This window comes from Fukomys damarensis, unplaced genomic scaffold (assembly GCF_012274545.1).
Source record: "Fukomys damarensis isolate Sample0158 unplaced genomic scaffold, DMR_v1.0_HiC HiC_scaffold_15, whole genome shotgun sequence".
NCBI lineage: Eukaryota > Metazoa > Chordata > Mammalia > Rodentia > Bathyergidae > Fukomys > Fukomys damarensis.
The window spans coordinates 43,209,142-43,231,352 of record NW_022900927.1 but is presented as its reverse complement, the minus strand read 5'-3'; the positions used below and the strand labels follow the sequence as shown (position 1 = coordinate 43,231,352).

The following is a 22,211-nucleotide window of genomic DNA, read 5'->3' as shown; positions in this document are numbered from 1 at the left end:
GGGTTTTCAGTACTGGTTTTTGTTTTATCTAAGACTTTTTGTTTGCCTCAGCAGAGCTTTGTAGCTTCCCTTTCTGGCAAAGAAACCTGTGCTGGCCAAAATGTTTTAGAGAGCAGAAAAACTTGCAAAATATGTAAGTCTCACATGAAGTTGTATCGGTTATCTAGGCACTATGCTAGATGCCAAAAACAGTATTGGTGAATATTGTTCACCTATACATAACAATCAATTCAATAGAAAGTATTGTGGTGGTATCTCTCTGTAGAAGTCCTTTGATGTATTTGTTTTAAAAGGGTACATATAATCAAAATGTTCCATTTGTTTAAATTTGTCACTGAAGAACTAATTTAAATTTTTTTTCTTTACAACTAAACAGACTATTTCTTTAAGGATTCCTTTAAGGTTAACCAGATAGGCCATGAAAACATTGCAGTAGAGTAATTTCTAACACCCTCACACACACCCCACACCCCCACACCTACTCCAATTTTAGACGAATTGTTTCAATTTTAGACATTTAATTGACTGCTCACCAAAGAAGATTTTAAAAAATCAACAATCTATTTTTGCTCTTCCCTCATCTCCTTTTGCTAGCTATGTTAATGTTTCTGCCTATTTAGGATTTAAAATATTTACATTCTTTATTTACTTATTATGAATCTTTTGACCACCTTGCATTTAATTCCTTGCATTGAATTCTGAAGTTTTCTTTTAATAGGCTAGATTTTCTTGTCAAGTGATTTTCTTACCTTTGACCTTTTGTTCTAGTCAGTGTATGATATGTCCTTTGGTTTTGGTTTGTCCATTTATATTTTCTTCTATGTGTGTGCAGTACTACTGGTCTGAATGTTCATGTCCTCCTCCCCAAATCTACAAATGGTATTAATGCTCTTACAAACTAGAACTAAGGGAGTTTGTTTGCCTTTTAGTGTGTGAGGGACAGCTAGAAATGACCATCTGTCTATGTATTAGCCAGGAAGCCGTTCCTCACCATACAGCAAATTTGCCTGTGCCTTGATTAGACTTCCCAGCCTCCAGAACTGTGAGATATAAATACTTGTGATTTTAAACCACCTAGTTTGTGACATTTTTGTATTCACCTAAATGGACTATCACATACTTTCCTCCCAATTCTTTTCATTTAAATTTTTTCTTCCTATAGTATGTTCATACTTGGTGAGTTAAGCCAATTTTTTTTTTTTTTTGGTACTGAGGATTGAATTCAGGACCTTGTGCTTGTGAGGCAGACAACAGTACGAGTGAGCTAAATCCCCAGCAGCCCTAAACCAAACTTTTTTAAAAAGCTGGTTGATTTTCATATAAGTTTTTTTTTCCTATAGTATGTTTATACTTGCTGAAGTAAGCCAAACTTCTAAAAAGAGCTGGTTGATGTTCAAGGATTGGCAAGAAAGACTTAGAACAGAATTTTACCAAATGGCAAGCAAATAGTACACAGGATATAAAGCAGGTAAGAATACAGGTATGTGGGTGCCTCCCTAGTTATTTATGTGTTGGTGATTGTTTTATATCACTTAGAGTAAGGAGCCCATCAGGAAAAAGAAACTCAGAACCTGAATTCTGTTGTCATTTGAATCCTTAAGCCAGTGAGGAAAGCAGGAAGAAAGAGCCACTTAACTTTCTCTTCTCCATACTGTAGTATATTACCATATGGGGCTGTTTCTTCCCCTAGCAGTTTATACTGCTTTATTGGGCCTGTGGTTGGCCAGGATATGTCCTGTCACAATTGCCGTATTATATATCCTTTCAGACATATTTTATATGTGAACAAATGTATATTTAATCATGTATAAATTATTTTAGATTTATTTTTAATACATTGGTTAGAGATTTTACTCCTTTTATACTTATTTATTGGCAAAATACCAGAAATTTATTTCATATTAGTCCATAAATTAGTTATGTATTGATAAACATTTAAATTAGCCCATAAGTTAATTTTTAAGAATATATGAACTATTTCCCATCTTACACTTAGTTTTAGTGGAAAATTTTATACATGTGTGATTATATTTACCGAAAAAATATCCCAGAATTAAATTATAATATCAAAGGGTATATGCATTTGCAGTTTTGATAGCTAGGTCTAAATTGCTTGGGACTGTTATTTTACTTTGTCCTGTAGCTACTGTCTAGTTGTATAACCTAGTTGGTTAGACTGTTGGATTAAAATGCCAGTCTTGCCAGTTATCAGCTATTAAATGATAATATTTCATACATATCGAGTTATGGTGAGGATTAAATGTATACAACTAGTCAAAAGTAAAGCACCTACAACAGTTCCCTGGCACATACAAATGTGCAATAAAAGGTTAGTGTATATTTGTGAAAAGAGACTGTGAAGTCTGGCTTCGCACTGCCATTTGTAGGAAAAAGCCCTGAACTCTTTAGAACTTTATTTTCCATTTTTCCCTCTGCTTCCTTAGAGTTGCAGTCTTCTCTTTCTTTCTCCTACTTCTTCAAGCTGCTGGTTATGTCTTTATTATTTCCCCAGTCTTACTTTCTACTCTAGATTCAAATCCTAGCTTTTCTCATCACATTTTAAATATGCTGCTTATGCCTTGTTATTTATTTCTCTATATAAGTTAACATGGCTGTCAGTGGTTTTCAATCTAGTGTATTTTACAAATTAGGAACTTCTTCAAAATGGAAATTCCTAAGGGCTGGGGATTTGGCTCAGTGGTTCTGCCGCCTGCCTCCAAGTGCAAGGACCCAAGTTCGATCCCTGGTACCCCCCCCAAGAAAAATGGAAATTCCTAGACATCACTCTCAAGAGCTTTTTATTTTCCCATTCAAATGTAGGTTAAGAACCTACATCCTTTGCATTTACAAAACCATGGTTCCTTTTGTTATTGTACATTTAGTTTTATTTCTTGCCTGCTACTGTTAGCTACACGAGTGCAGAAATCTGGTCTGGATCCTTCACTGTTAAATTCTTAACATCTAAAATAGTGTCTGGCTATTTGTGAGTACTCAGATTTGTTGAATTAATGGAGAACCTGTGCTCTTTATTGGCCACCAAGTTTGCAGAACACGAAAGAAATTCATCAGAATTAGTGAAAAACTGAATTTTTTTTTTAAATTTTGGAAGAGCATAAGAATTTTGTGTCATTATAGATAAATTTTTGGAAGACAACTCAGGGTCTTAATTTGGCTTGTATTCTTCTAGATTTTATTGCATGTGTCAGTGTCAAGAATTGTATCATTGTCGATATGCTTTTGTAATTTGTTTTTACTATTTATTTGAATAAGATAGTATTTAGTCTTCTGTTTCTTCACCTGAAACTAGAATAAATTGTTTTCTGTTAGTATATCCATTGATTAAGGCCGTTTTTTAGTTTGTGACGATGTCTGATAAAATACAGGATTCATCTGGAAAACAACTAACTGTAACTGCTTTCCTGTCATTGGAGGTCAGACAGTAATGAGATTAATAATAAGATTTTTTTTCTCTGAAGTTTTCTGTGACTTCTTCCTACTCATACACTGGCTTTTCCATTACTTCGCATAAACTGCATACAGTAGTTTTCTACTTTGCCTTTTTCCTAGTTAAAAAAAAATTTGGGCATGGGCCGGGGATTTAGCTCAGTGGCAGCATGCCTTCCTCCCAAGAACAATGTCCTGAGTTCAATCCCTGAGCCAAAAAAAAACACCGTGGGCTTGCCACAGGACTAGTCCATTAACATTTGTTGAAATAATACTGTTATTATGGGGTGATAAGGCAGTTTCTGTTTTTAAGAAACTACAACCTAGTAAAAGCACATAAAACAATAATAAAGGACGTGTCTTGGACAGTGCGTAACAAAGTAGTTTTAAGTACACATGTACATCATAAATTTATATTGATAAATTGATGGATCATAAATTTATTTTGATTCACTGCATGTGTATTAATGTACTGTTATATGTCAGGTCCTGTACATAAATGAAGTAAGAGACTATTCTGGTTTTTGTATCTACTAAAATGGATGGTTTTATGCACTGTATGTAGTAGGCAGTCAATGAAAATTATATATGAGACAGTGATGTTAAAGGTGAATTTGTTTCATATGTCTAAGGATTTTTAAAGAAATGCTTTTCAGTTACTGAGTCCCTAAATGAGTGTTGGCCTTTGAAAATCAAGATTCAACTTACTGTGTACTCCATTGATGTTTATCAGTAAAGAAAGTATATAACTGGTAAACAAAAATAAATAAAAGGCATAGTTTAATCTTTGAATATTTACAATTTCTTGGTTTCTTTTGTGTGTTTTCAAATAGTGTTCGCTGAGTAATATTTGAGTAATACTTAACTTACTAGGGGCTAGGGATTTAGCTCAGTGGTGCCACTGCCTGCCTTGCAAGCCCAAGGATCCAAGTTTTTCTACCCCCCAAAAAAAGACCAAAAATTTAAATTACTTTTTCTGCAGACACCTCTTTTTTTTTAAGACTCAAAAAAATTTTTTGTCAGATTTTTCTTATAACCTGTATTTTGAGTCTCTGACAGGCACTATTGTCTCCTGTAATCTCTCTAGGAGATATAAGCTAGAACTTCTCTTTCCAAAGGAAGCATTTCCAACAGCTTTAACATTGTGTTTAATCTGTGTTTTGGATCATTTGAATATATGCCATTTTTTAACACGTTCCGCCTGCTTATTACCTCCTGTGGTTTGGAGCTGCCTGCCAGTGAGACATATGAATTACGGCCCTGTTGTGAACATGTGTTAAAGGACAAGTTTTTGTTGTATCTAGATTTCCCAGCTACCAAATGTTAAAAGAACAGAAAGGTAGAAAAATTTAAACTTCATAATAATGTTGAACTCTTTTTTTTTTTAATTAAGTTTATTCGTACATTTTAGGTATACAGTACAATTACATTCATTATTGGGATCCTGTACCTTTGCGTGACAGGTCTTGGTAACATTGAACTCTTACTTGTTTTCATAACTAAATACAATAGATGGCCTCCTAAAATTATATATGCTTATTTATCTGCCAGTCTTTTAATGCAAGACCAAGATATTTATTTATTTATTTGTTCATTCATTCATTCATTCATTCATGTATTTTTATGTTACTGGGCATTTAACCCAGGGAGGGGTTTGTGCAGGCTAGGGGTTTGTGCAGGCTAGACAAGCACTGTTATCACTGAGTTTACACACCCCTCCCTTTCTCTTTTGAGAACAGTGTCTTTTTAAGTTGCCAGTGTTGGCTGGAGCTTACGATCTTCCTGTCTGACTCTGTGGTAGCTAGCATTACAGACATGCCACCACACCCATCACCAAGGTATTTATTTATTATTATTTAGCAATAGTAGTAGTGCTTGAAGTTCTTCATTGTCATGGTTGTATAACCACACCCAAATAGCCCTTTTAAAATATCCAACTTTAGTTTTTCTTAAAATAGAATAGAAACATTACTTGGACAGTGTCCAGTTATTTCCTCTGAATGTATACTCACTGACATCTGGGTCACAATGAATGTTTGAAGCATTAGCTATTTCGTAGTATGTCCACAAATTTCTGCTCCTATGGGTTGAACTTTGCCTTGCTAAGGGGTATCAAGAGTTGTTTCTGTAAAATGGAAATTGACTAAGACAACTTAATATAGTCAGATAATTTATGTTTTACCAATGAATAACCGTGTTATTAATGTTTAGGCACAAGCATTTCAGTTCTTGACTATAATTACATTTTTACCATAAATTGCTGTAGGTATATTTATGTACAACTAAGTCTTTTTCTCTTGCTTTATTCTATTGTATATAATTTGTATGGAGGTTTACAGAAGTTTACAAGAGATTTGAAATATTCATGCTTTCTTAGTACATCTTTTAAAACTTAATCATACTCTTAGAAATCATTGCTAGGTGTAACTTTTAACAAAAGTGATAGTAAAAGAAGTTTTTGATAGTTTTCTACCATTTGACTTTGCTTTTTAATTTATCAAAGGATGAAGATGTATTCTTGGATGAATACATTTTAAAAAGAAAAAATAAGCAGGAAAGAATTAGCACATGGAAGAAAGGGGCTAAAGGTGTAGGGAATGTGATGGGTAGGGTAAGGATAATGAAGGAAAAGAAAAAAATGTGAGATAGTGAAAAGATGGAAATAAAGTATTTGTAGATGGGGAGGGGAGGAGGGGGTGAAGAGGGGAAGGGACAAGGGGAAAAAATGAGAACCAAGACCTGTCATGTAGAGGTACAAGATCCCAACAATGAATGTAACTGTACTGTATCCCTAAAACGTACCAATAAACTCAAAGCTGGAAAAAAAAAAAATAAATAATTAACTGGCAAAAAAAGAATTAGCACATGGACTGTTTTTGTATCAGTGTAACATACTACTCTGCTGTGTAAATTCATTTACTTATAGTAAATTTTTGAGGTAGTGAGTATGATTATTGTCCTCATTGGATGCTGTGGTACATAGGTTATTTACTCAGGGACATTGTTTCAGTCATTTTCTTCATCTGAAACCCGTAAGTTAAAGGAGAAGTTTATTTTAACTCGTGATTTTTAGATTTCAGTCCGTAGTCCATAGTCCATGGTCAGCTTGCTCATGGGCAGAAGTGGCATGGTGGAAGGATCTCTTGTCATGGGAGCCAGGAAGCATAGAGCCAAAGAAGCTGAGGGGGATAATATAACCTTGTAGATTACACCTCTTTTGACCCCTCCTGTTAACAACAAGTTAGGTATAGTGGCCCCCCCCATCCAATCACTTTCCTAGCAGCGCCACTTCTGAACATATGAGCCCTTGGGGGTCATTCTAGATCTAAACCACAACAGATACCCAGGTAGTAGGTAGCAGAACTGAATTAATTGCAGACAGTATGGCTCCTGGAGTATTTTTTTTTAACAAAAACACTTTTATGAAAAAATATAACAGTGTCAGGTTATTTCAAATGCTGTTAATTTTATGATTGTAATTTTACCCAATTAACTTATATAACTGCTAAGCATGTTTGTTTTTATCTGTTTTAGGAATGAAATTAAGCTATACACATTTCACAAAGTATCTGTCTTTAAGCCATGGACTCTATTTTGAGCATTGTTTAACCCCTGTATTCAACTCTTTGTGTTCAGCTTTTTCAACTTTTTCCTGTAAATGTGTGGAACAATAAAAACAAGATTTTTGTACTTGAAGTAGTGAGTCTGCAGCGAAGTCTGCAGTGAGTCTGCAGCTGAAGTTAATGCTGCTGCCAGTATCTGAAATTAATGAAAATGTTTTCACCAGCCATTATCTATTGGTAATATGCATTCAATAAAAGGATAAACCATGTTTGATAAGATTTTGGAAGTATATTTAGTTCATTCTGTTTCTTTCCTTATATGGCTGAATAAACAGACCAAATTTAGTCAGATATTTTAAGTCAGCAAGTCGTGTGTCTCTTAACGTGCTGCGTGTGTTAGCTTTTCATTCTCTTAGCAACGGTATTTTTCTGGGCATGCTTTGCCAGTTTCTTTTGTAGACTTTTTAATGTTCAGGAGAACAGTTTGAACAATTTATTCTGTGAATTTGAGATTCATATATAATGTGTCCTGTGACAGCACTTTTGCATTTTATATTAAAATATTTCAAAAACATTACCTTTATAAACAAAAGAAATAAATTTAACATTAACTGCTTTGAGTGTTTTTATTGATGATTTTACATTATATTGAGTTCAAAGCATGCATATTTATAATCAAAATTAGCAGTGTTTCATTTATTAGAGAATAGCTGTTTCTGTATATTATTTTTAAAATTTTATTGGTACATTTTAGGTATACAATATAATGACATTTATCATTGGAAATTTGTACCTTTATGTAATAATGTATCTTGGTTCTTATTTTTTCCCCATTCCCCTGTCCTCCCTTCAACCTCTCCACCCCTCCCTATTTAGAAAGACTTTGTCATTTTTCCTTTTCTCATATTAATTCCTTTCCCTTTTTTCCTTTCCCCTATCCTTCCCACTTCCTCTTTGTTCCTTTTTTTTTCCTATTGCATATTATCTGTTAAATATTTTGATCCTTATTTACACTTTCAGTTTCTCACACCAGAGAAATTATTCAGTATTTACACATGTGTCCTATTTTTTTCACTTAAGAATATGGCCTTGGGGCCGGGGATTTAGCTCAGTTCCAGCACCTGCCTTGCAAACACAAGAACCTGAGTTCGATCCCCAGTACCAAAAAAAAAAAGAATATGGCCTTGCCTAGGATTTAACTCAGTGGTTCCGCTGCCTGCCAATTTAAAGCACAGGGACCAGAGTTCAATTCCTGGTACAAAAAAAAGAATATTGCCTCAATGTGCATCCATTTAGCTATAAATGCCTCTAGTCTCTCATTTTTTATGGCTGAGTAGTATGCCATTTTATAAAAAACACACACATACATTTTCTCTCTCCAGTCTCCAGTTGTTGGGCTATTGAGCTGTTTCCAAGTTTTAGGTATTACAAACTGTGATACTATGAACGTGAGTGCGCATATATCACTGTGGTATGTTTCTTTTAATTTTGGGAGGATATTCAGCAGAGGAATAGCTGGGTCAAATGGGACCTCCAGTCCTTGTTCTTTGATTCTACTGATTTCCATAGTGGTTGCGCCAATTTACACTCCCAGTAGCAGTGGAGCAGGGTGACTTTTACCCACAACCCCACCAGCATTTGTTATTGGTTGATTTCCTGACAGCAGCCATTCTTTGTGGGGTGAGGTGGAATCTCATTGTTGTTTTCATGTGCATCTTTCAAATGACAAGTGATGTTAAACATTTTTTCATATGTTTATTTGCTGTTTCTACTTCTTTGAGAAAAGTCTGTTCATTTCAGATGCCCATTTTTGGATTGGGTCTTTAAATTTTGGAGATCTGATTTTTGTAAGTTCTTTATATTTTTTAGATAGTAGACCTTTGTCTGAGAAACAGCTGGTAAAAATTTTCCCACATACTGAGTTGTCTCTTCACACTGTTGGTGGTTTCTCTTGCTGTGCAGAAGCTTTTTAATAAAATGAGTTCCCACTTGTTCATTCTTTGTGCTAGCTCACGTGCAATTGAGGTTTTGTTCATGAACTCTTTTCCTATGCCAATGTCTTCAAGAATTCTACCTACCCTCTCTTATAGCCAGTTTAGTATTTCTGTTTTAATATTTAGCTCTTTAATCCATTTCAGTTTTAGTTTAGTGTGTGGTGAGAGATGTAGGTCTAGTTTTAATCTTTGGCAAGTTGAAATCCAGTTTTTTCAGTACCATTTATTAAAGAGGCTATCATTCCTCCAATAAGGGTGTTTGGCTCCTTTGTTGAAGATGAAGTGGCTGAGTATGTCTGGAATTGTTTCTGCATCTTCTAATCTGTTCTACTGGTCTTCAGGTCTGTTTCTTTGCAAGTAACTGTTTTTATCACAGTAACATTGTAGTATAGTTTCAAGTTAGGGATTGTGGTACCCCCTACCTTGTCTTTATTGCCTAGAATTGCTCCTGTATATTAATTTTTAAGGAGCTAGGTCTGTTACCTTCTTCAATTTTAAAAATCAATTATTTTTTCTAAAAATCTTTTATCATCATTGTCAAAGAATTATTCATAAGATAGCAAATAAGACTTTGTTTTAGATCCTCCCTACCTTTATCTTCACTATACTATGCTTTACATCTTTCAACTCAAATGTAGAGTCTGCTTCAGGAAAATATTCTTAGACTACCCTTTTTTCTTTTTCTGAGATTGCATAATAAACTATACATCTCTGTAATTGTATTTATATCATTTTGATATCATATATTTGTTTTCAGTACTAGTATTTTGAATTTTGTATTTCTAGTTCTCTACTGACTGAATAAAATGCCACAAATGCCTATTGTTTTTTTTAATTAGTAGTACCATACATGTTTGCAGTACATAGTGAATACATTCATCATGGAGACATATATGTACCTATATCATACTTAATCCTTTTTACTTCCCCTTCCCCTCTCTGTCCATTCCTAGGTCACTCTTCATGCTGGTCATAATTTAATTTAGCTCTTTTCAACATTTCATCATCACTTTTTTACATTCTACATGATTGATTTGGGGTTCCATTATTTTAATTATTACCTCAGGGCAGATAATTCACAAGTAAATATTTTTATCCCTTGTTTATTTTCAAAGTTCTAAGTCTCATGGTTAGAAGAAGGCAACTATAAATTGTGAATATCAAAAATCCTCTTTGTTTTCTTAGTCTGTGGCTTGAATCTGTGATGTCTATATGAGTGCCCCTTACTTTTCAGTCTCTCATTAAGTCTGCATATTTCTTAAGCTTCTCAACATAGTTCCATTCTGAGTATCTGTTACTGCTTAGTTTGTGTTCTGTCCTCTTCATACTGCTTCTGGTGATCATGTCATCCTTCTGCTTAAAAACTAAATAGCATTTCCAAAACATCATCTTGAAATTCTAAAATGTTTCCTCCTCACCCCATTGTGGTGAATTGAGTCACAGTTACTGATGGTTAGAGTATAGGATATCCTTTTTATAAGGCAGCATTTCTTGTTTGCTTATTCTTATTTTTAAAAACAGTAATGTTTGTATTATACACATTTATTGAATGGAGTTTATGTTTGTATATTGATAAAAATTAGGATACTATTTTGACACATAAGAGTTAAAAAGTTAAGAAAAGGAGAATAAAATTTAATCAATATCTTCAGGAAAATTAATGATTATGCTTATAACTAGCTCTACTACTGTTTTAAGTCATTTGAATCATTAGATTAGTCTGATATCATTTTGTAAACTTTCTAATACAATAGAATTAGATTTCTTTTTTTTTTTTATGCTATTGCTCTCAAATTTCTTCTAAACTTTCTCATTTTAACCAATGCCCCAGGAAAAAAACAAAGTTCCCTCTCATGCAATATGTAAATGTTTACATATTCATTTATCTTCTCTTATGTGTGAGATATGTTCTGGCATTTTGAGACCCTTCCATGAGGTTAAAACTAAAGGGAAGAAGCACATAAGAATTTTATCACGGAAGGGAATTTTAATGGTACAGTATACCCCTTCTTCCCTCCATTTGAAAGAATAAGACACCAAAGCCCAGAATGATTTAAGTTACTTGTCCAGAACCTCAAATTTATGGCAGAGCCAGAACAAGAACCTAGAATCAAGAGTTGTTCTCATCAGACCTTCATGCCAATAGAAGGGAAACAAATAAATAAGCAGAAATACTGTGTATAGTATGTTATGGTAATAAATAGTATGGGGAATAATAGTGGAAGGTTTTAATATATAGTAGCCAGGGATGGCCTTGCTGCCATTTAGGCAAAGACTTCATTTGCAAAATGTGTTTACAGACAAAACTAACTCATTTATGCATTGCTCCTGTTAAAGTGCTGATTCATTTTATGTGATCAGCCAGCTCTACACTTTTTCCTAATTGAAACTAACCCTTAGTGGACCTTTTGTGTCTTACCATCACTTGTGCCATTTGTTTCTTCTATTCATATTGTTGATGATGTATTTTCCCTCACAGAAAATACTTTATTTCCTGAATACAAATATAAACTGGTGGTTAAAAACTGGCCAGGTATTAAAGTGCAAGTTTTAAGGCACCTTTAAAGAGATAAATAAATGCAAGTAATGTTATATGTGTCACAAAATCTGCTAGAACCACTTTTTATGACACACCTATCTTTATTACTTTCGGTACCTTTTAAAAAATATCTTTCTGGATTGTTAATAAACTTGATTTTTCAAGTACATTTAAATGATCACACTTTTCCCACAGAGACCTCTTGGCAATAAACTGAAGAGAATCTAAATAAATGCTTATTAATTATATTAGAACCACTTTTTAAAACTTCACAGGAGATAGTCATCAGTTCATATAGTCCTGATTGTGTGTCCGTTATATATTTATCACAGATTTTTAAAAAACTGGCTGATGAGCTTATTTACTCCATTTAACCAAATTAGAAAAAAAATGACCCTTCTAGGGAAATAGTGACTTCGTATTGATTAGAAAGGGAAGAAACTGGCTCCTTGAGTAGATTTCACCCAGCCTCCCCAAATCACATAACTTTGTGCATGACACGGCCCTCACATTCTTAGAGGTCCTGGTAGGTGGTGATTTTATCTGCATAAGGACTGTGTTAAATTCCAAAAAGCCTTTTAGGAATAAATTGAGTGCATATCCATAAATACAACCTGTCCCATAGGACATATATGAAGTGTTTTTGTTGTATCTACCATGTAATAATGCTGTTAGTGATAGTTTCTTTTACAGGACTGCACTTAAACTAAAAGTTAGTATGTTACACATCAATAACCATAATACACAAGGCATGATCAAAATATATATGAATGCTTAAATTTAAAAATGTATTACATTGAGCACACATTGCCAATAATTCCCTTCAAAATACTACCTCTTGCTTCAAATACACTTATCCCATCATTCTTGCCATTTTCTGAAGCCCTTCTGGAAGTCCTGTTTTGTGTCTTTATGAGGTGTGATTAAAATGCTGTTGCTGAGTGTTATCCAACAGAAAGGCAGGTTTATAAAAATGTTACGGTGTGCTCTTATCCACCTTATTCACTGGATCTGGCAGCATGAGATTTCTCACTGTTTTCTGAAGTCATAATGTCTATGGAAGGTAAACATTTTTTTATTTAGGACATCAAGGGAGCCATGCTTGCACAACTGAGGACACAAATACAAATTTATATGTATTGCAGTTATTCCAGTTAGTTAAACAGCTTCTTGGATAAGGTAACATGATAGGCCTTAAATGATGGGAAGAATTTTTACATGATTTTTCTTGTGTACATTCATTGTGTGTGAAAATGAGTTAAGACACCAAAGCTGAAAAGCATGGAATCCAAGTAGAGAACAGAAAAAAAGTCAAGCTAACTTGGTAAAATATACATAAGTAAGAATAGTCAAAACACATTTGAAAAAATGTATATTTTTATAGATAACTTTCTGGGATGTCAGGCCCTATTTTAGGTTTGATCGGGGTTATGAGAGAGACAAAGTACCTTTTCTGTGGAGCTAATAGGTAGAAAATAAATATAAAAGAGATAATTGTGAGTATTGGTGTTATTTGATAAATAATAGAAATTACTTTTGAAAGGCATCCAGAAGAGCCATTTCTGAAGAAGTAACATCTACTTTAGGACTTGTGTGATGAAAAATAAATCAGCATTCGCTCAACTGGGGTAGCAGTAAGAACAAGACCAAGGGCTCCGAGATACCTGTTCAAAGATACAGGTGCTTTCTGTGTCTGAAATTTAGTGACCTTAGGAAAAACCGTGGAGAACAGTGAGTACCTTAGAGAGAGGTTTTTGTGAGGATAATAATGAAAGCACGTACATTATCTGGCACAAATTATTGATAAAAGTTACTCTATTATTTACTGTGTTTCTAAAAAAAAAAAATTCCCCTCTGGACCTCTTTATTATACTCTTAAGAATTATTGAAAATCCCAGGTGAACTTTTCTTTCTATAGATTGTATTGCAGATTAAAACTGGATTTAAAATATTTATTAATTTGTTTAATCTCATTATATAAGTAATATTTCTTAAATGACTAATACATTTCCTCTTGAAAGCTTGAGTTTCTCGTTGGTAAGAAGTTACTTGCATGCTGTATATTGATGTTAGTTGCTTTTCTTAAAGTGACAGTCTCATTTACTTTCAAGAAAATGTCAGAAATGAAAGTTAGACTCACCATAATTTCTCATTTAAATAAAAATAATATTCTGTTGAAAGTAGCTATTTCAGCTTGCAGCCCCATTGCATAAGTGCTTTTCCTCAAGACAACTATCTTACTTGCTTTAATGCATGCTTCCCATCTTCCACAGGATATTTAAAAGATACATATTCAAGGGTCAAATTTGATAGCTTGTAATTTTCACTGCTTTGTTGAGGATATTCATTAATAGAAAGTTTAAAAACTGAGTGCATAGTGGTCAGTACAATAACTTAATAGCAGCAATTGTTCGGTTTTGTCATGACCTTGATTTGTACTAAGGCGGATGCAGTTTTACCACTATTGCTTTTATATCCTTAAGTTTACATGTCAATGAAGTGAAAAAAAAGGGAAAGTGATATCTAAGTATCATTTTGAATATAGTTTTAAACTTCTAAATTCCATGAAGGGATATTGCCATCCCCCCAAAAAATCTAGCAGATCACTCTTTGGGGACAACTGCTGTAGATGATATGATTGTTACTTACTTGTAATATTTTGATTGCTTTAATTTTAGTATTTTTTCCTTAATTGGGTTGCCATAAAGAAAATAGTCAAATACACACTATTGATGTATATGTAAGCAAGGATTGTTTTAATTTAGTTAGTCGCTTTGACCTGTTTGATAGCTTTGAAATCGAGAAAGTTAATAGATTAATTTACAGAGAATATTTATATTTTTAAAAATCTGTAAAGTGGAATTTTCTTCTTTTGATTTGGAGTAATGGTTCAAATTTTTTCCAGTCATGCTTTCTATTTTGTTTTTAGGCTTGCATTGATGACAATGTTGATATGGTGAAGTTTCTGGTAGAAAATGGAGCAAATATTAATCAACCTGATAATGAAGGCTGGATACCACTACATGCAGCTGCTTCCTGTGGATATCTCGATATTGCAGAGTAAGCCAGTTCTGTGTTTTAGCTTTATCCTAACAAAGATCTACCATTTTATAGAAATTATTGTTACTGACTTTATGAGTGAATCCATGTATTACCTTAATTTATGAAAGTTATTCTTCCTGAGAAAGAGAGTAAGTAGTTCTAGGAGTCCAAATATTGAATTTTGCAGCCAGATCTTATCTTCCCAGTATCTCTGGCTTTTGGTGTTTTATATTAACATCAATAAGTGTACATATTCTCCATTACCATTTTTTCTTTTGCATACAGATACAGTATTGTCAAAAGATTCATTTAATATTTGGCAGACTAGACTATCCCTCTATAATTGTGCATTGTTAGGAGAAATCAGTAGTAATTTTTAGTTGGATTACTCTGCTGTAGGAGAATGTGATACATACTACAGTTAATCTGTTTTTCTTAAGATTGTATTCTAAAAGTTTGTCTTTTAGAGCATTTAGCAATAAATAGTCATTGTATTCTCAACTACCATTAATGTGTGTTCACTTTCCAAGAAAATCTCATTCTTCAAAATTTCGTCTGGAAATATAGCTATCTTGAAATTTTTTCATCAGCTTTTTTTGTTAGTATATATACAAACCATTAGCATTTTTGTTCCTATCAGTGCTTATCATTAGTAAATATTGAATACTGCTTATCCGTAGGAATTCATTCTGAGATCCTCAGTGAATACCTGAAATAGTAGATAACACCATATGCTATAAATATGTACATATACACTGATTTTTCCTACATACATTTATGATAGTTCATTTTATAAATTACTTATCCTGAGAAATTTTTATTTGGCAAAGTGCTATATGTGTTCATAAGAGACACTTTCATAAGCTTATTGAACATGAGTGAATCCTTTTAGTATATTCTCAAGCAGCAAATGATGTTTATTAAATTTCTCTGTCTAAAATTAAGAGATTAATTTATACTTTCCAAGAATGTGGGAAAGCCAACAGTGGGAATGAGACAGGGTCTACTATACATGGTATGATAGTGAGCCACCATGACATTGAGATACCCCAAAACTTTTAGTAGTACTCTATTAAGATAAACAATTGGTAGGGGTGGAAATCAGTGAAAAGGCCAAGTTTCATGACAAGGCTAATGTGAGGCTTTTTGGAAACATGTGCATACAGAAGCCCTATGGGCAGGGAGGCCTTGGCTGAGGCATGTAATTATATTCCAGTAAATGGCTGATCAGTTCACTGGTTTGGGCATTACAGTGGAAATGCTTATAGTGGTCCATTGGCCCCAAGTGTTGGGCTTGGTTCTTAGCTCACCTCAGGTATAGGTAAATCATCTGTTCAGTGACAACTTCCACTGTTAGCCTGGATTCAGGTTGCATTTAAAGAATATGTGAGGTGTTCATGATATTTGGCACAGAATACCCAATTTTGAATAATAAGAGGAAGGGCATTCAGTTGATGAACTGCTCAGTGATGTAACAAGGGTCTGAGATCTTTCCTTTTTTTTTTTTTTTTTTTTAATTTCCCAGATATGGACTTTATTCTTAGCCTTGTCTCTTCTTGGCTGCAAGATGATTGACGCAGCTCCAAAATTGTGTTTTTGCACTTTCCCATGCAAGGGCAAAATTTAAAATAGGTCAAGGGTAGAAAATATCTTTTCCATATTCTGTGTGTATCAAGGAGGAAAACCTTTCCCAGAGAGCCCTCTGATGGTGCACACTTTCGCTTAAGAACTTCTCTAGGCTTCATTATTTCCAACTAGGAAAAGGAGCTAACTGACGTATTTACCTTTTTACATGCCAATAAATTTATAAGAAAGAATAAGCACTTACTATTATCAGTAATGTAACTGTTTTAATTGTTTGAAGGCAAGGTAGTGGGATATGCTTCACAGGACTTGTACAAATAAAGGTGACCTGTTTTGGCTAAAGTTGATTAGAGCTTTGTCAGGCTGTTTGAATTTATGGCTGTGGAATATATGAATTGTTTTAAGTCCACAGTTTCTTTGAATCATAGTAAAATTAGAAGTACAATAAGTTTTCCTTTTTGATATTTCTGCCGTCTGAGGTCTTTTTTTTACAATAATGACAATATTTTTGTAAAAGACAATTTAGTATATACTGGATTGTATATTAATGTGATGATAATCCCACCAAATACTCAGAGCTATTTTATCAGCATCACTAATCTCTTTCAGCATTTAATTTCCCTATGAGTGAAAATAATTAATAAAGCCATGTTTTTATTGGGTAAAAAAATGTATCATAGTGGCTTGATAGGCCAAAGATATTCCCAGATCTGAGAATTTTATAGGGATAATGATTATAAACAGAGACAGTGGTAATAAACTAGATGAAATCTAAAGAAAATAGGGCATGTGATCACTCTGCTAAGTGAAGTATTTTGGAATTGGTTGAAAATCCTGATCCTACCATTCGTTAGCTTTTGTGCTGCTTCCCAAGGTATGTAGTACATATGATTGAAAAGTCTTAATTTATTTCTCACACTGCATTGCATTTCACTGTTTTCATTCTGTCAGTACTGGAATACTTTTAGTTCTGTTGTAATATTTCCTACTGGCTTGTATCAGTATGTCTTTCCCACAGTGGTTTACTTGCCCCTTGCATTACTTCTGTAGCTCCTAATAAACTGTCAAGGTAGCTTGTTTTCATGTTACTTCTAGGAAAGTTTTTCTGATTCCTCATCATCTGTGTCAGTTTACATTCTTCATTTCCAGCTTCTTTAAGAAACAAAGTTTGAGTTTTTTTAAAATTGTATACACAATTTTATTATGTTTCCCTGATCGTAGATGCAGTTTCAGAGCCTTTTCCAGAAATCTGTACACTCTGTCCCTTGGGAGACACTGTTGCTTAATTATCTAGGATTTCATGAACTAAAGTACTCCACTTCTTGTAGGATGAATGTCCACTTGTAATTATTACCTACCTATACATAGCAGGTCCTCATTAAAATTAATCCAACACAAAGTGCATTCCTTATTTTAATTATTATTACATATGCTAAAAGACTGTCCTCCACAGCCAGGGATAATGTGTCACCATAAGAAAGACTACTGTTTAACCGAGCAGTGCCCAACTCAGAGCTGGATTGGTTAGCTTCTACCTACCTTGCATACCTAGGAAGCAAGTAGAGTGAAAGGGTAAGAAACGGGGGAAGGGCTGAGTTGGAGTGGAAGACAAAAGATACAAAATTGCCACATGGGAAATGGCAGGAAATGTAGTGTTTATACGTAATGGAGGACTACTAAATTTAAATTATTTGTAGGAAAATAGATGTACCCTGAGACTATAATACTAAGTGAAACAACTCAGACACATAAGCTTAAATATCACATGGTTTTTCTTAATGTGAGAAACCCAAAGTATAAATAGCGAAATAAAACATAAATAATTGGGACAGAGAAATAAGTCTTTTGCAAACAGGAAGGGGACCAAAAGATGGAGGGGAAAGGGAATAAAAAGAATTATGTGCACAAATGTACTAATAAAAAAATTTAGTAAAGAAGATATTTGCAAGCTGGGTCACATGCAGAGCAATGAGAAAAGTGAAAATTTTCTCTGGAGAGAAAAGAATTGTTTTGTGGTGTCATTCATTTATGGTACGTAGGAGATGACAAACTCATTGGCATCTCTAAGCTAAGAATATTTTTACAGCAGTTCTTTTTTCTTTCCTGGTGATGACTCTTCCTTGGAGTGTACCTGTTAGGGGCAAGACATCCCCTCCACTGTTTTCTCTTCCTGCCAGGGCAGTAAGCTGGACTGACTGCTTAGATCAGGGAGACACAATCAAAGTAGTGTTTTTAGAAAACCTCTTCCTTCACAAGTTTGGGAACCTGTGTCAAGCACATCTTGCTGTGCAGCTCCTCTTCTTGCAGTGTGACCAGGGCAACGGGGTATATCTAATCAAAGTCAGAGTGAAACTGCATACCAGGGGGTTGCAAAGGAAATTCTTCTTGTCAGCTGATAAGGTCAAGATTTGTTGTTGAATTGTTTCTTCATTATGGTCAATCCGTGGGGGCACAGCTGCTTCAGACTTCTTTCTATGTTATCCGTCAATTTTTTTCTGCTGCTCTGAAGTTCTCCTGTAATTGCCTATCAGTGATGTCATCTATTTTTCCATCTACAGATTTCTATATCATTTGTGCTGTTTCAGCAACTGATTCAGTTATCTTTTTTGTGGCAGCACTTGCAAAGTTAAGCAGATAGTTGCTGAGGCCTGATTGAGGAGCTCCTCGTCTTTGGCGGGCTCTGAGCACCGCTCTGGTGGAGTGTCCCTCACCAAAGGTGATGGTCAACTGTTTGAGGCCAAACCAGCTACTTAACTCTCGAACATCCTGACCACAAGGCCGCACAACAGTTCTGCTCCCAGAGACCCTGGCAAATGCTGCTTGTTGGGCACCCAACTCTGCACATTTCCAAGGGAGACACCTGGAAGCCTGGGCAACTACAGAGCTGCCTGGCTGATGTTGGCCTGTCCCATTGTGCTATTTGATTATTCCAGATTTTTTTACTTTGAGGATTTGGGGATGATTAGGATATTTTGAATTCTAAATTTTTTGCCTCTGTTGGAGGTAGTGAAACAAAGAATTGAAGGTCACTCTCTTCTCCCTAGACATTAGACAAGTGTCTGTTTGTAACCTAGCAGAAGAAAAGTAAATAGGTAAATGGACTTTAAATTCTGGCTGATTTATTCCTTAACTCTCACCAAAATAATTACCATCAAGCCCTTCCTGCTTCTACAAAAGTTAGATGTGTATTGAAATCTAAAAAATTGTTTGTCTTTTCTTTTTTTTTTTTGGTACTGGAGATTGAACTTGGGACGTTGGACTTGCGAGGCAGGTGGAAGCACCACTGAGTTAAATCCCTGGCTGTTTTGTTTGTTAGTTTGTTTGTTTTGTACCTGGGATCGAACTCGGGTCCTTGTGCTTACAAGGCAGGTGGCAGAACCACTGAGCTAAATCCCTGGCCATTTGATTTTTAAAATAACATCCCTTAGTCCGGGGATTTAGCTCAGTGGTGCTGGTACCAAAAAATAAATAAATAAAAATAAAGTAACATCCCTTTTCCTGAATGGAATGGAGGATAAATAAGTGAGATTGGGGGAATTTGAAGTTGTATTTAGCATGGGCATTGTTTTAATATTGTCTCTAATTTTTAATTTTTGCAACTATTATTATTTTAACTTTTTTTTTTAAGTCATGCAGTTAATGCTTAAGCACTTACTTTGTATCAGATCAGATAATTGAAATGTATTCCCTCTGGTGTGTTGAATTAGCAGGCTGCAAGTTGAATAGTGTCACCTAAAAGTCATCTGTAGATACCCTAACCCTCAGTATCTTGCAAAATGACTGTGTTTGGTATGATACACATATCTTATGTGGTCTGTGTTTAAATACAATAGTCTCTAAGGAGATGATTAAAATAAAGCTGTTTGGGTCGTCTAATTCAGTCTGACTAATGTCCTTATAAGAATTAATTTGGACACAAAAAGAGCAGGATTCTTTGCATGGAGAGGATGAGAGAAAATGGGAAACAGCCAGGGAGACCTCTGAAGAAACCAAACCTACTGACACCTTTATCTTAGACTTCTAGATTCCAGAATTATGAGAAAATAAATTCCTATTGTTTAAGCCACCCAGTCTTTGTAATATTTTGTTATGGTAGCTCCATCAAACTAGTATAGGCAGTACAGAAGTCTCATGATCACATCAAAGTATATTCTTCACTAAATGTTTTTGTCTTTGGATCAAAAATAAAGTTAAATGATACGATTCTGGACATACAGGTTGAACAGCCCTAATCTGAAATCCTCCAAAATTCAAAACTCAGTTTTTATTTTGGAGCATTTAAAATTTTGGATTTTTAGATTTAAAATGCTCAACTGGTAAAATTATATTCACATATTCCAGAATTCAAAAACCTGAAACACTACTAGTCCCAGTCATTTCACAGGGTACAAAACTTGTACTAGAAAAGTCAAATAATTAGTGCCAAATAAACTATATTCAGTTTATTGTTCTAGTATATAACCATCAATTAGTTATAACTGTATAACCATAAACTAAATGATAAAGTTCAGCTACTATGTGCAAAACGTTGAAAATTAAGTCTTCTGACAAAAATAATTAGATAAAAATATAGGAGCTCTACAGGCGGCATTTTTTTTTTCATTTTTATAAAAGAAACTCTTATAGCTACTATTTCATTATCTGTAAAACAACTTATTGGAAACTCTCATAGCTACTATTTCATTATCTGTAAAGCAACTTATTGTCAAGACTGGCTATATTCTTTGTTTCTTCCCTGTATACTGTACTGATAATTAAAATATAGCTAGCTTGGGCTGGGCATGGTGGCACACACCTGTAATTCCAGTACTCGGGAGGCTGGGGCAGGAGGATCACTAGGAGTTCGAGACCAGCCTGGGCTACATAGTGAGTTCCAGGTCAGACTCAACTACATAGTGAGACCCTGTTTCAAAAAACAAAACAAAACAAAACAAAACAACAACAACAACAACAACAAAAAATATATATATATATACATACATACATACATATATATACATATAGCTAGCTTGTGCCAGGGATTAAGCTCAGTGGCACTGCGCCTGCCTTGTAAGCACAAGGTATTGAGTTCAATCCCCAGTCCCCCCGCCAAAATATATATATATATAGTTAGTTAGTTAGCAAGCTAGGTAGCTCGCTCACTAACCTTCAACAGAGAGTAACTTTTTTTTTTTTTTGCAATTTAATAACATTAAGAGCTTATGTGTTTGAACATATTCGATGTGTTTCGATCCTTTGCAGTCGTCCCTACTGGAAATTATGCAGTCTTTAGTCACTGAGAATCTGTTTAAGCTGGCATCTAAGACCTTGGGACAGGACCAAATAAAGTGGTCTTTTAAAATGTCCTGACTTTTAGCTGTGTGTGGTGGCACGTGCCTGTAATCCCAGCATTTAGGAGACTGAGGCAGGAAGGATCCCCTCAAGTCCAAGGCAAACTGGCTACATAGTGAGTTCAAGGTCAGCCCAAATTACAAAATGAGACTCTGTCTCAAAAAAAAAGAAATGTTCTTACTTTACAGTATTACAAGATATTTCAGACACATCTTTTACATTTTCTGCTAATGGTTTCAATTCCACAATTCTACAAGAAATGCCATTCTTTGGAATGAGTGCTAAGATTGTTCATTGCCACTGGATTAGGCATTGTTCAAGAATCAACACCAACTTGATTATCTATATCCTTTTCTACCATCTATCACTGTCCCTTCTCCCTCATTTTATTACAAGGAAATATAAGGTTAAAACAGTCCATAATTACTAATTTATTTCATCATAAATTATACATACATTATGAATATAATAATATCACCAGTAACAATATGACTAAGCAATTTGAAGCTTTTGTTTTGACTGGTTTCATTCTCTTTTGGCATTTTTTGTTTTTGTGTATTCCACTTGTAACATCATATTGCTATGTATAGAATTCAATTCATTCGAAATAGTTTTTTTTTCTGTTGTTTACACTGCCAAGGGGTCACACCATTAGGTTCGTTGTTTAATTGTATTTATTTATTTTTTAAGAGATTTTAAATTTTAATTTTGCTT

The 22,211-nt window shown here is 34.4% G+C and overlaps 1 protein-coding gene across 4 annotated transcripts in view; it reads left to right on the top strand.

The window, feature by feature from the left end:
* Nucleotides 1-22,211, top strand: part of Ppp1r12a (protein phosphatase 1 regulatory subunit 12A) — a 129,408-nt gene that overhangs the window by 31,975 nt on the left and 75,222 nt on the right. For all 4 annotated transcript variants that reach the window (XM_010639512.2, XM_010639514.2, XM_010639511.2 and 1 more), the window contains exon 2: nt 14,470-14,600. In XM_010639512.2, coding sequence (XP_010637814.1) covers nt 14,470-14,600 — 131 coding nt within the window. The remainder of the gene's footprint in view (nt 1-14,469; nt 14,601-22,211) is intronic.